Here is a 13,666-nt window from a genome sequence, read left to right as displayed (position 1 = left end):
ACATCTTACATACCATGAAATCATTCCATGACAAATAGAGCAGAGACCCCAGAAATGGTTTCTGTGCTTGTGCCAAACTGGAAGGTCTTTTAAATTAAAGGAGAATGAATTGTTTCACACTCGATAAATAATTTGGCTTGTTTTAGCATGCTGTGCCTTAGACCAAGCATAAACTTAAAGTTAGTAGAAAATTCCAAGCATATGGAGCCATGTGCAGCACTGTTATCTGCATTAATGGAGTGTGCTATATTGCTGCAAAATACCCTAATGCTGTGGGGGTTTTTTTGTGTGTTTTTTTTAAAACTTTACTGTGATTCTTCTACTGCATGTGACAGCAGTAAGGCCAGTTGTGGAACTCATCATACGAGGGGCTTTATACTCACGTAGTGTGTCCATTATTTAACCACTTAGTCTCACTATAACATTTGCAGCTGTTTCGTGTAATGATGGGAAATAGAATTTAGTTTGTAATCGGTGTATCAAAGCATGCACCGTCTCACCAAAATGTGCCCACTGTTAAATAGGTAATACAACCTTTTATGTTAACTGTCTCTCTGTTTTGGTTTATACAGGTGAAAAATTCAACCTGGTGGCCAATTTTCTGAAGCGACACTCCAGTCTCAGATGTATTGTCAAGCAGGGTAAGTGACCTACATGTTTTCAATAAATCCATCCCCAGTTAGAACTCAGAAATAGACCTCTCAAGGGTTTATACTCAGCCAAATTTCCCACAGAATGAGTGAGGCATCTGTGGTCTGCATGTTGATGTTTCTCCCCCTCACTTGTTTTTATGTCCTGTCCCTACCTGATCGGGGTGTTGTTGAGAACAAGCGGCCATTAAGTGGTTCCCTTGAGAGGCTACTGAGAGAGGCAGAGAGAGAAGGATTCCTTAGCTGTCTGTGGAGGGCAGTGAGAATCTATCTCCATGGCTCATCTAATGCCTGTGACCCTTGGCCACCTTTTCATGGGACCAACATGGTTCTCTTCCTGTCAGTAAAGTTAATATCTGCTCCTTGGGGGAGGACCAGGCCTTGGCTGTTGAGGCAACGGTGACCTGTTGCTGGCTGAGATGACGGCTTCTCTCAGCAGGTCCATTACACATCAAATTAGACTCGGTCTCCTGAGGTCAAAGGTTGTGTAATTTGGTCCACTGAGTTGGCAGTACATATGTGGTTAGATCATTAAAAAAAATCAATTAGCTATAAAATGGATGGTGAAAAGTTTTTATCGTGGTTGACGAGACGGCTACAAAAAAACGTTCTTAAAAGGAGTTCAAGGCTGAACCACAATAGGTCTTCTTAAAGCTATATTACGGTAATTAGTTGGTCAGAATGCAGTGAAATATTCTGATTTAGCTGACTTAAATTTCACTCCACAATGCCAACATTTTAAAGAATAAAGAAGGAAAAGCTGACATTTGGTGGAACAAAGACTGTAAAGTTTGTCCAGGGGTTGGCATTAAAGGAATAGTTACGAGGTCATTGAGACTAAATTCCTCTTATTTAATATGATTTGCAAATTCCCTGTCAATCTACTTGTTAGATTTCAAGAAGGCTTTTGGGTTTGCTTTAAATTTGAACTGGGATCGGGGTCCTTCGAAGAAAAGTTAGATTTCCAAACTCCAAGAAGTTCTCTGTCTAAAAGTGTCCTGAGAAATTTTCATTGAAGGTTCCAATTTCGCTTGAAACATTTCATGAGCTCTGAACTTTTTGTTGAGCAATCAAGCAGAACCCAAACCCAACTGAAAACAGCAGATATTATAAATTTAATTATTATTAGTGTCACATGTCATCCGGGCAGAGACCTTTGGAATATAGCTGGACCTGAGTTTCTTGACATTGTTTGGAAAAGCGGCTTAAATGATCTTTCCTTCTGAAGTCAGTGAGACAGTATTATTACTCCCAAGAGCCATTGTTAATGTAAAATTTCCTAATATTTCATGCTGTTTATGCAGCTCATAAAATTCAGCAATTATATATAAACTGCTATTTTCTCCCCGGTCTGAGGGATAGTAAATACTTGGTACTGGTAGATGTAAAAATTAAACATTGACCACAATTCCCTCTGTCTGAGTTTGACTGATAATTAGAGGTGAGCCCACGTTATTAACCAGCAGGGTCTGTGTTGTTTCTCTGCCTGCTCTCAGATTTGCGTGTGTTTCCCGAACGATATGTTGTGTGTGTGAGCCGTCCAGAAGATGCCTCAGCGCACCATAGAAACCCGAGCCTGCCCGCGGTGAGTGCTGTTTATACTCCTCTATTTCCTCTTCCAGTCGCCTGGCAAAAAGTCGTCCATGTGTCTGTGTGTTATTATAGGGATGTGCTGCCAAATTGCACTCTCGCTTATATATGCTTATCCTCTTTATAAGGGGTGGACTCTGAACCTACATGGGCTTTAAGGAGACCTAGTGAGAGGAAAACCAATGATCATGGGAGGCTGGGTGAAGCGGTGCCAAGTCACGCTTTTTTGAAAAGCTCCTGCTCCCACATTTTTAATTACTTACCTGCAGAACTTTAGTTCTCTCTGTCAGTTTCAAGCATGAGGTTTTGGGGTTTGCATGCTCAAGAGAACCACAACAAAACCCTCTGTCCTGCGGTTGCATGTGCATTGTTTGGGTCTTTAAGAGAGAATTCGGTTAACTTTACTGTCTGCAGTTGAATGCCGCGTGCCTTGATTAATTGGACTCAAATAAAGTTGGGTTCAGTGAGTATTTCCCTGTAGCCTGTGCTGTGTAGACCAAGTTCAACTCTTGTCAGTGCCATAAGACCTACTGCTGTAGTTCTTTTTTTGTCCGCCTGTATTATAATCAGTTGTCCTTTGGTCAGTGTTCATTTGATCTCAAACTCCCCAGAGTATTCTGGGAAAAGCCTGTGGAGCCTCTCACCTTGGCACTCACATCAAGGACAGACATCTCTCCCATCACATCCCATGATCAGTGGCCTGATGTTTTTCTACAGGGTTTTTGCTATTGTTTCCCTTTGAAATGTCTCTGCACTCTCCACAGTTTGGCTTCCAATGAAAGCAGCGATTGTAATATTTTTAGTGGAGCAACATAGTCGTCAGTGAAAAGTTCAGATTGTGTAACCAATTTTCCAGTTCAAGGAGGCACTGTTGTCGATTGCGTTCCTCTCCTCAGGATGTGGTTCTCTGGGCTCATACAGTACAAGCTGAGGGAATTGGAGGGTGGGAGTCTTGTGGTGAAGCTCTCACTAGCTCAACCTCGAGCCCGCTTTGTAAGGGAAAGATACCAGACAGAGAGGCTGAAGTTTTTCACATGACAAAAACAATAATTTGTTTACATCCCTCACTCTGTTCTTATTTGTCAAAAAGGGAGTTTTTGCAGTTTTAATGCTGCCAAGGAAGTCAGAAATCGGAAAGGAAAAAAAAGGTTTAGACTGTGAGTCACAACTGATGTAAGGTATAATGTTGCTGTCTATAAATAATGGGGTGTTTGGAGTTCTGTGTCAGAATTGATATCATGTTTAAAAAGGGGTCTTTTATCCCCCAATTCTTGACAGCACAAGACGGGCAGTCTCAAAAAAAAATGCCACATTTGTCCGTGTTTAGGGAGGTTTCAGGTTTGTTGTTAGGATTCAGTTTGTGTGACTAGTTGTGCAAAAATCTTCAGCCGCAGTGGAAATGTAGACTCATCAATAAGCAGTTTTCACAAGGTCAGGGGGTTATGTTATGAGGGAGCTAAGGTGACATCACTGAAAGGCAGCTTCTCACTCCCGCATTGAGTGTACTCTATTTTAATTTTATACAGTTTGTTCACTCTATATTAGTCATATTTTCAACTGACATTTTGGTCAGGAAGCAGAAGCATTTTCCTTCTAAACAGCCACACACGATGAGAGAAAAGGCATGCTATATAAAAAGGTGAGATTCTATTTCTATCAAACAACCTTCCCAGGAAGGGATTAGCAGTGTAATATGCAAACTATGGGAAAGAGCAAACTTAAGGGGGAAAAAAAAGACCAACTCCAGCTGTTTTGGTTTCAGATGGTCATTTGCTGCAGAAACAACCATGATTGTCCAGTTTGAAATGCTTGATTCAAATGTTACTGGGGCAGAGAGTGTTCAAGCATCCGGCAAATGTTTTGGTTCAGACATACTGAGTGCCATGTCTGGGATAAATGCTGAAATCCTATCAGCCTAATTGACTCTGTTTGTTAGGCACCTAGAATCCACTGTTGCTATGCAGAGGTTGGGCAATTGATGCTGCTTTGTTTTCATGTGATAATGGAAAAAAGGCATACGCAGAGGATTTGAAGATTTACGTCCCTTCCCTTCATAAAAGCTTGCTCCTATTGTGAGTCAGCACCAACACCGAAGAGGGCAGCATGGGAAGGAAGATCTAGTGTTTATAATTGCGGCCGTTGTTTTTTAGTCAGGCACAGAGTGGGCAGCTGAGGTGAGTGGCGTGCTGGGCTGCAGAAGTTTGGATCAAAGGCAGAACAGATGTGTTTCCAGTCTCCCCCCCTCCCCTCCTCTTTTGAGCTCTGGACAAGCTTGTGTGTTTACTCGTGACCTCAGCACGCCTCTGTTCTTCAGAGCTCACAACAGCTAACAGCAGTCCGTTCCCAAGCGTCCAGTGTCTACTGACCTCCTCTACACCTAGGCCGAATGCACGACTATGATCTCTTACAGGTCCTCATTCCAGCCCATCTTAAACTGCTTTAAATGATTTACATGAAGTGTGTTTGGTTAACCACTTGTCTCAGTCCTTTGATATGGGTGGATCCAGAAACTCTTGTTTGGGGATAAGAACTGTCCCCTATTTTAGACATGTGCCCATGCATGTTTGTTGACTTTGTTGCAGAGAAGATGTGGTGAGCCTACACAAACAGGGCATGCTTGCCCTGTGGGAGCAGGGTGGGTGCACGATGAGGAGTGGAATTTGTGCACTGCATTCACGAATATCTCTGCAGGAGGTTTTTCATCCTCTGACAGTTAAATACTCTTGTTGTTTCTTGGTGCCAGTTTGAGGACTTTGTATACTTAGATGTGTCATCAAAACAAAAAAGTTCCAGTGGAAAGAATAATTCATTTTTTATAATATGAGTGCTGTGAGGGATTCAAGCATTTCAAGCTACCACAGATTTCAAGTTGAGACACTATTATTTTGTGACAGATTAGTGGAAAATTGCTTTATGGGATTGCATCTCACTGGTTTTGTATATGTTAGGTGAGGTACAAAGATATTAAAGTAATCCCAGAACAAACAATCCGACTTCCACTGTGGCACATGAAAGTTGATGGTTCATCGGAGCCTCCCATGCTGACTTGTTAGATTTTTTTATTTGAAGTTTTTATGTTAAAATGCTTAAAAGCTTTTGGAAAAAGATTAACTGAAAAATGCTCTTTTTCTACAAAGCAAAATTGTTAAAGTAGTATTTAGATGAATGTGCATGTGTATTTGTGCAGACTATATACAAAAAAGCTGTAGTGTGTATAAATATGGCATTGTATATCAATAAGCATTGTCTTTAAACACCAAGAGAAGGTTTGTCATCCTTTGCAGCAACATTTTAAACAGCTCAGAGACCTTTTGGCCATATCGCTGCATTACTTTTGAGTGCAGCTGCATTAAAAGATAACCAACATAATCTGTGTTCTACCTTATCTTGGACGGCTTAGAGGTTGTTGCCTGTATTTTATGGAGGCTGTTGCTGGTTATCCTTTTGAAGTTTTTTTCCAGGAGTCATTCAGAGTTGGGGCAAGTGCTGAGAATCTGTCCTGGTAGCCTTTTAAACCAAATGAATCATTCTCTCTGCTATCCTTGCCCTTTTGCCAGGCTTATCGCTGTAATCTGACATCCAGATGTGCTGTTTTGTTGCAGCTCCTGTGGCGAAGCTGTGTTGTTTTGGAAGCTCTGGGGCCAGGGAGGGCACTGTTGGTCTGCTCTACATGTTGTATCACGAGGAGCATTTTTCAGCTTTGTGTGGGGGCGAGCAGACTGGCTGGCGGTGGGGGGGTTAAATCCTTTTTTTTTCTCTCAGAGAGAGGTGGTAGCAACGGCGGGTAGACGTTCTTATTTACCACCATCCCTCCCTCCTTTTTCATGGGACTCTCTCCAGCTATTTAGAGTTTGCATCATTCCTTACAAGATTAGGCCACCTCGGTTCCCACACAATTCTTACCGTTTTATCCACATAGCTTGTGATAATTATAAGGTTATTTAATCCGTCTGATTTCTTCTGTAGTTGCTATATACTCCAACCTCTAGACCCCTGCTGAAAATAATTTATGCACAATCTCTCTCGCTCTCTCTGTTTATCTATCTTTTCTCTACTTGCTATCTATATCCAGCCTCTTCCTCTCTTCATGCTTCTTCCTTTCTCTGACTCTCCTCTTTCACTCTCTTGCTCTTTTGAAGTCGTGCCGACAGGAACAGAAAGGCACTAAACTTTCCCAGAGAGCCTCCCTTTAGCTCCTTGTTGATTTTTCTTTCAAGTTCATTTTCAAACGGCATTTATTCATATTAAACAGGCTAGAATACATATCAAGGCATTACAATGCAAACGATAGCACCCACATTTTTCTCAGAATTGTTGTTGTTGGGGTGGGTGTGTGAGTGTGGAGGCGAAATGAGAGTTTGTATGTGTGTCACTGTCCCAAATCCATGTTGAAGGTTAGCTGTAGCTCTGGGTATGAGAGAAAAAGTCTAAAGACCAGAGCTCTGCCCACACTGTAGCATGACTCCATCTCGACACAAAGAGGAGCCTGTGTGGAACTTCCTGTGTGAGGATTCTTGCGTTTGTGGGCATGCTGGAGAGACTGTTGAGGTCAGGCAGTGTGACTCTGAGGGGGTGCCTTTGCTTTTGTTGTGCTCCACTCTCTTTTTTTCTCTTATACACTCTGTAGTATCTTGTCTCTTGTATTTCGCCAGCTCCGCCTCCTTCCCTGCTGCCCGGCCTCCCCTCCCTCTGTCTGGCCTCTTTATTCCCGTCTACCACACCACAGACCAGAGTTGCTAGGTCTCAACACCCAGCGCAAAGCCACAATGCCCCAGCTTGCCCTCGCAGCTCGGGTCGATCACTCCATTTCCCCCTTGCGTGTCGGGTCACATGTTGTCACTAGTATCGTGACGTGCGGGGGAGGACATTTATGATATTTCTCTCAGTTTTCACAACATCTGCAGGATGCCAGAGCTTACCGCACTGGCTTTCCCCATCTTAGAGTGCACATTGATCATTTTACCAACCAGTTTATATAATAGTAATGATCTGAAAAATGGCTGATGTTGAATAAACATAGCGGCCACGACCTTGAATTTTCCCAGATTTAATTTCTGTCCAGTTGTTGTTTCCCCTTTGCAAAAACCAATAAAGTTTAGCGGCGTGAAGCTGTGGATAGCGGTCTCAGCCACGTTGATCCAAACAGCGATAGCTTCAAAAGTATTGGATGGTTTGCTATGAGCTTGGGCATAGCATAGCGCAGTGGCCAGAGAATAGATCCTGATTATTAATAAATCCTATTTTTGGTGATGCCTTAAATCTTGTGCCGCCACTAGATCAAATTTTTCACTTGTCAGTGAAATAGCTCAACTTTTATTACACAGAAATACACTAGAGGATAAAGCTTAACCACTGTGGCGATCCCCTAACTTTTTGCTGTCAGGTTGATATGAATGTTTTTGAGTGAAATATCTCAACAGATAATTTAGCAGGCATGAAACTTGTCCCATCTTCTCCTTTAAACTATAAACTCGCTACCAGCACCCAGGAAAGTACTACTCAATACCATGGGGTTAAAAACATAAAAACAAAAAAACAAGATCACGTTCTTTTCCTGTCAAATTTACACTGTCCATTAACATTACAGACAGGCAGAACTTATGTTTGCTGCCTAGCTCCAACATTAACATGATCATTTTATTATTAGCCATAACCTCTACCTTACAGAAATGGCTATTGCTAATTGTTAAAAAGCTAATGTTAGCATGTGTTCCAGCCAGGTTAATATTCATTACTGTTTTAAAAAAAAAAATCTTGCTGGAACAGGAGCTTTACTTACCTCACAAAAATATTCCTAAAGACCAGGGTGTCTGTCTTACATTTCCTTTGCCAGGGTTGTGGTGCTACTGTTTACATCTTCAGCTGCTAATGAGGGGAGGGCCTTTCTGCCCACCAATCTGCAGCCATCCTGTGCAAAGCTATCTGCCAACTGTAGGAAGTGAAGACGGCACTGCTGGTGTCAATAGTGAAATATTTAGTGATCTGTCAAGAGACCTAAAAACAAAACAGTCAAAGAAACATAGGTTAAAATGACAAGCTTTATTTCATGACTTTTGACCTTTAAAATTGGGTCATCAGATGGATTCCTATTTAATTCTGTAGCCTAAAAATGCACACGCCAACCTTAAAATGATTGCAAATACATCAAATGTGCATATCACTGCAAAACCTACAATGTATGCAAACACATAATAAAATCATTCTTACAAACCCACAAGGTAAAATTGAGGCCCATTATAAATTTCCAGACAGAGACCTCACCCAACCACATATGCATTAGGATTTAATTCGGTTCAACTGAATTTTATTTATATACCATCAAATCACAACAGCAGTTACTTCAAGTCACTTGTAAGGTAAAGACCCTACAATAATAGAGAGAAAACCCTAGAAAAGAACAACAACTCACCCCATCTCTCTTTGCCTTCATTGGCAGCAGCCCTAAACAGCTGCAAACAACCTCGTTCACCTTGAGGTAAGTGCAGATACACCATATAATGTTCTGTGCCTTGCTTACACACACGTCAAATGCCCATTGTTTGCTTCTGTCAAGTCCCACAGTCTGACCGCCTGTGATATCAGTCATTCCTGTTGGACGAGTGACAATGAGTTCAGAGTTCATTCCAGTCACATATAATGCAGTTGCAAATGGACGTCTAATCCAAAAGTAATTTTTAGTATCAGTTAGTATCTAAGTATCAATTTCGTTGACAACCCAACTTGGTTGGTATGCCGCTTAGGTAACTACTGTACTGAAAAAAAAAAGTAGCTTTTTCAGTTTTATACAAAGATTACTTATAAGTATCAGTTCTGGCAACATCCCCATTCTAGACCATGAGCTGATATAAATGCCTTTGTACAGCTTCAGACTTTTAGAAGTTCTAGTATACAAAATATAATATAATATACTGCTTCTCCAGATAAAAACTAGCAGACATGCTCATTTTCTAAACCATTGCTAGTCTACTATTCCACCAACTTTTTTTGATTTGATTAATTTATGATGAATTGACAGTGCTTCAGCCTTTGAAGTTCTGCTCAATTTGCCACCAGCGTCTCTTGTTCTCATAAATCCAGAGTCTGTTCTGGGGCAGCCAAGGAAAAGACCCCATGATTAACCGTCATTAGTGGCCTGTTGAGGGCACACGTTGGTGAGATCCAATTTTCAGCTTGTTCGTCGTTCTGCCTCAGAGGTTTCCCTTAGTATGTGGATATTTTGAACTTTCACCCCAGAGTTTTAGCAAATAAGACTTGCTTTTCAGAGACACTTAGGGGTGTAGCAGAATTACAGATGAAAGTTTTAGACACATAAGGACAGAAGAAGCGCTCGGCACTCATCCTGCTTTGTTCAGTTACTAAAAGTAAAGAAGGTTTTTTTCCCCTTTAGTCTGTTTACATTTGCAGCTGTCCCATAACATGCTTTTTACACCTTTTTAAAAAAAATATTTTCTTTCCCACGCAATGCTGCCCTTGCGTCACATTTTTTCTCTATTACTGAATCTTCGTTATTCGCTGTTTTAACTTGTCAATATGGTCACCGTTTCGTAACTCTGCCTAAGGCTGAGAGCATTATTTTAAACCTCAGGTAGTGTAGGCTGTAGTGATGGGATTTCCGGCTCTTTTTAGAGATCCGGCTCTTTCGGTTCGGCTCACTAAAAAGAGCCGGCTCTTTCGGCTCCGAACCGGCTCTTCAGGTTGTTTTGTTGCTTTAATTAATTTATTATTAACAATAATATAAAATTATGCACAAAAGGAATTACTAACGTAAAAACAAGTGGTTTTATTTATATATGTTTATATATAAATATATGCGGTGGCCCCTAGAGACAAAACACGTACAAACTCCAAAACACATTTCTAGCATGAACTGAACTTCCAAAGCAGAGCTACTAGATCACTTAAATTACACAATTGAAAGCATGTGTGTATTGTTTGTGTATTTATACACAGGCACTCATATATATATTCAAATAATTTAAAAAAAAGTTCATTTACCTGTTATTACCACACACCAAATCCGGTTGTTGGTACTTGCTGGCTTGTGTAGCCACAAGATAACAAAGGCTCAACACGGCGCCCAGCATCCTGGAGCACTTCTGTTGTCTTTTGTACGTGTTTTGAGTTTTTATGTGCTTCTGAGTTTTTATATGCTTCTGAGTTTTTACGTGCTTCGGAGTTTGTATGTGTTTTTACGTGTTTTGGAGTTTGTACGTGTTTTTACGTGTTTTGGAGTTTGTACATGCTTCAGAGTTCGTACGTGATTTGAAGTTTGTATGTGCTTTGTCTCTAGGGGCCACCGTAAATATACTTTTATTTATTCACTCCACATAAAATGTAATAAATAAATCATATAATACAAAAATCAACTATTCACATTTCAAGTTTTAACTATTTAAATTTTCAGCTTTTTCCTTTCACAAATTTTAAAGTGAAAAGAACACAAAACACTGCAAACCACAACACAATTAAATATAAATTATAATATGAAAACTAAAAGAACATGCATATTCTCTGTCATATGGACCTGCATGAATAAACTTTCTCAATCCTTTATCATCTGCAACCGAAAATAGTTGTGGATGATTACTATACCTTTCTAATGTTGTTATCCCTGTCTCTCTTTCTCTCTCTCTGGCTCTGTTCCTGTGCTACTGAGTGTAACTACCGCCCCTCCCCCCCTCTGCCCAGCGTAAAGCACAAGGCTCGCGTGCAGAGTGAAGCGGAAAAAAAGTGCGAGAGAGAGGCTGAGAGAAAGGAAAAAAAAAAAAACCCACGTGACGGCTCGCGATAAGGAGCCGGCTCGCGTCGTTCACGTCAAAGAGTCGGCTCTAAGAGCCATTTCGTTCGCGAACGACCCATCACTAGTAGGCTGAACAATTGTCACGCCATAATGAGCCAGTGATTCGTTTCAAACTTTGAGGTGGAGGATTTGGGGAGTTTACGGTGGGTGCGGGGGGCAGCTGCTACTCTCTCTGAAGGCCCTTTCATCTTTCATGTTGGGCAGCATCATAGTTTAAATAATAAGGTGACTACATTGATTGAACTTCAGACAATCTGACATGAACTCTTTTAGTTTTTAGTCTAATGGATTTAATGAAGGTGTTCAATGAAGGATGATGACAGCACTGTGAGGCGAAATGTTTCCAGGGTATGCCAGTAATAATATTTGTGTTTACACTGATTCTGTTTGTCCTCTTTAGACTGAGCTGTGCGAACAAAGCAGATCGGAATATTTTTCCAGTGTGGGAGAAACCCAAGAGCCTTTAAACAGCCCCACAAAAACAAAGAAGACTGTGCTTCAAAAGATGTAAGTATGATCTAATGCAGAACTTTCCAACCCCACCAGTCAGAGAGGACACTCAAGTATCTGTTTATATCCTTTATACCCTTTTTTTTTTCTTTCTCAGAGCCAAACAAGCCAGTGTCCAGCAAGACCTTTGTGGTTCCACTATGGCAGAGCAGCAGATTGACCAGAGAGTCTGTGCTGAAAACCAGAAATCGGAACTTCAAGTTGTCAAGTCAGAATCAGGCTCAGTGAGTCTGTCTAGATCTGAACAGAAGGTCCTGTCAGAGGCAAACCACAAGGTGCCTTGCTCCAGTGCATTAACTGTAGCAGGAGCTCTAATTGGGACTACTCAAAAGCAGGAGCGGCATGCTGAGAACGATCTTCCAGACTGTATCAACCTAAATGGGACCTCAGCAGGTTTCTGCCAAAATGAAATCAGTCAGGAGACCAGCACGAGCAAGAGGTGCAGGCTGAGTGATGCTGGGGAAGACCCTCACCCACACGGGGCCAAGAGGACGTGCCTTGGAAGACCTCCAGCCCTAATGCAAACTTACTCTGCACAAACATCCAAGCACGACCTCCTTCCTCTGCCACCCCTCCCTCCACTTGAAGCCAAGGCAGAGTCCCAGGCTTCCCCTGTCTCAGAGTGCAAGAAAACCACACTGGAAGTAGAGCTGCTTACTCCAGGGAAACAAGCCCAAAGGCTCTCCCTCACAAGCAATAACACGGCACAGACAAACCAAAACAGGCTGGCCGCAAGTCTGAGGAGCCTATCTGTCAAGCCTGCATCCTCAGGCTCCTCTATTGGTTCCAGATTCACACTCGGAGAGGAGTGGAGTGAAAATGTGCCCAGAACCTCTAGATTACGACGACTGAAGAGGTCCTGAGGGGGAGAGAGAGACAGGCTACAGTAAAGATGCCTGACGCCACAGAAATAGAGATGAGACTCTGTCAGACTACATGCTTCCCCCATACTGTCCATGTGGTCTGCTCAGATGACTTGCATTTGTGCTTGTGTCACTTTTTACTGCGATATCTGTTCTTTTCACATATGCTGCACACGCACAGATCAAATGCTGAACACATTATGGCAACTGATACATGTGCATTTGAGTTATGCTTTGTCAAATACTTGAAACGGATCTCTGCCTCCACCCATAAGTAGTGGTGGTCAAGAGCGGCTCGCAAATGAAAGTCAAAAACCTTTAATTGGAGTTAAGATTTGGTTTTGTTAAAGATTGGGGATTTCAGACAGGCAGGAGCCATGCAGTACGTCATGGCTTTCAGACTCAAATACTGGCTCCTACGTGTCTCAAAACTGTCCAGTTTACCCGCCGAAGCTCGAGCATGATTGATTGCTGTTTCCAGGTTTATTTCATCACCCCATTCTCAAAAAAAGTGTTTTTGTAGCTAGATATTTTTCATATACCAGTTAGTTGCTAAGCACCTGAAAACAAATCTATAAGTGGAAACATACTGTGCTGTTTGTTTTTTTTAACCTAAACCAACTAAATGCAGGAAGGTGATCAGTTTTCAAATCAGAGGTTGAACAACAGCTGCTGACACCAGCCGTAAAGCTCCATTTACAACCCAGTATTTCTATTTCACAACAAAATGTTGACTGAAAATTTTACTCCTGTTTTATTTTACTGGAAAGACATTTCGATATAAATAAATTTTTCCCTCAGTCAAAACAAAACAAAAAAAAGCCCCATTTGAATCATTGTGTAAAATTCACAGAGAATTTTGGGAAAGCAGCCGGCACAGATCTCATTGCATTGTTTTCCTCTCACAGAGTCCAAACCAAATGCTGCTTGTGGCAGTTCGACAGTGGGGTCTGTCCAAAAAATGGAAAAAAAGTATTAGTGGTTACAACCTGAGTGTCACCACTAGGAGCCAGTTCAGCTATCAGCTATTAGTCCCAACATGTTGAGGATCTTTCTCAAGGGGTGTTGTAATCTCTCGTCTTTGTTTTAATTCTGGCAAGAAGAGTTTGCCCAAAAAAATAAATAAAGAACATAATAAATCACTTTTACTCCACAGCTTAGGCTTCTCCAGCCCAACTTTGTTTTTTGTTTTTTAAAAGAAAAAAACTTGCTACAGTATCTTAACCAGACCATAAAGGGCTACAATATCTGAG

General features: G+C 41.4%; 1 protein-coding gene across 1 annotated transcript in view; it reads left to right on the top strand.

The window, feature by feature from the left end:
• The window catches only part of slx4ip (SLX4 interacting protein), a 33,406-nt gene extending 19,806 nt beyond the window's left edge, over nucleotides 1-13,600 (top strand). The window contains exons 5-8 of the mRNA XM_085428560.1: nucleotides 573-641; nucleotides 2,147-2,235; nucleotides 11,441-11,547; nucleotides 11,648-13,600. Coding sequence (XP_085284686.1) covers nucleotides 573-641; nucleotides 2,147-2,235; nucleotides 11,441-11,547; nucleotides 11,648-12,413 — 1,031 coding nt within the window. The 3' untranslated portion in view covers nucleotides 12,414-13,600. The remainder of the gene's footprint in view (nucleotides 1-572; nucleotides 642-2,146; nucleotides 2,236-11,440; nucleotides 11,548-11,647) is intronic.
• Nucleotides 13,601-13,666: the final 66 nt, after the last annotated feature.

Source organism: Rhamphochromis longiceps, linkage group LG13 (genome assembly GCF_057381845.1).
Source record: "Rhamphochromis longiceps isolate RC_006_pf linkage group LG13, R_longiceps_female_GT1.1, whole genome shotgun sequence".
NCBI classification, from domain to species: Eukaryota; Metazoa; Chordata; class Actinopteri; order Cichliformes; family Cichlidae; genus Rhamphochromis; species Rhamphochromis longiceps.
Note: the sequence above shows the minus strand (reverse complement) of the source record. Positions and strands in the feature narration are given on the sequence as shown.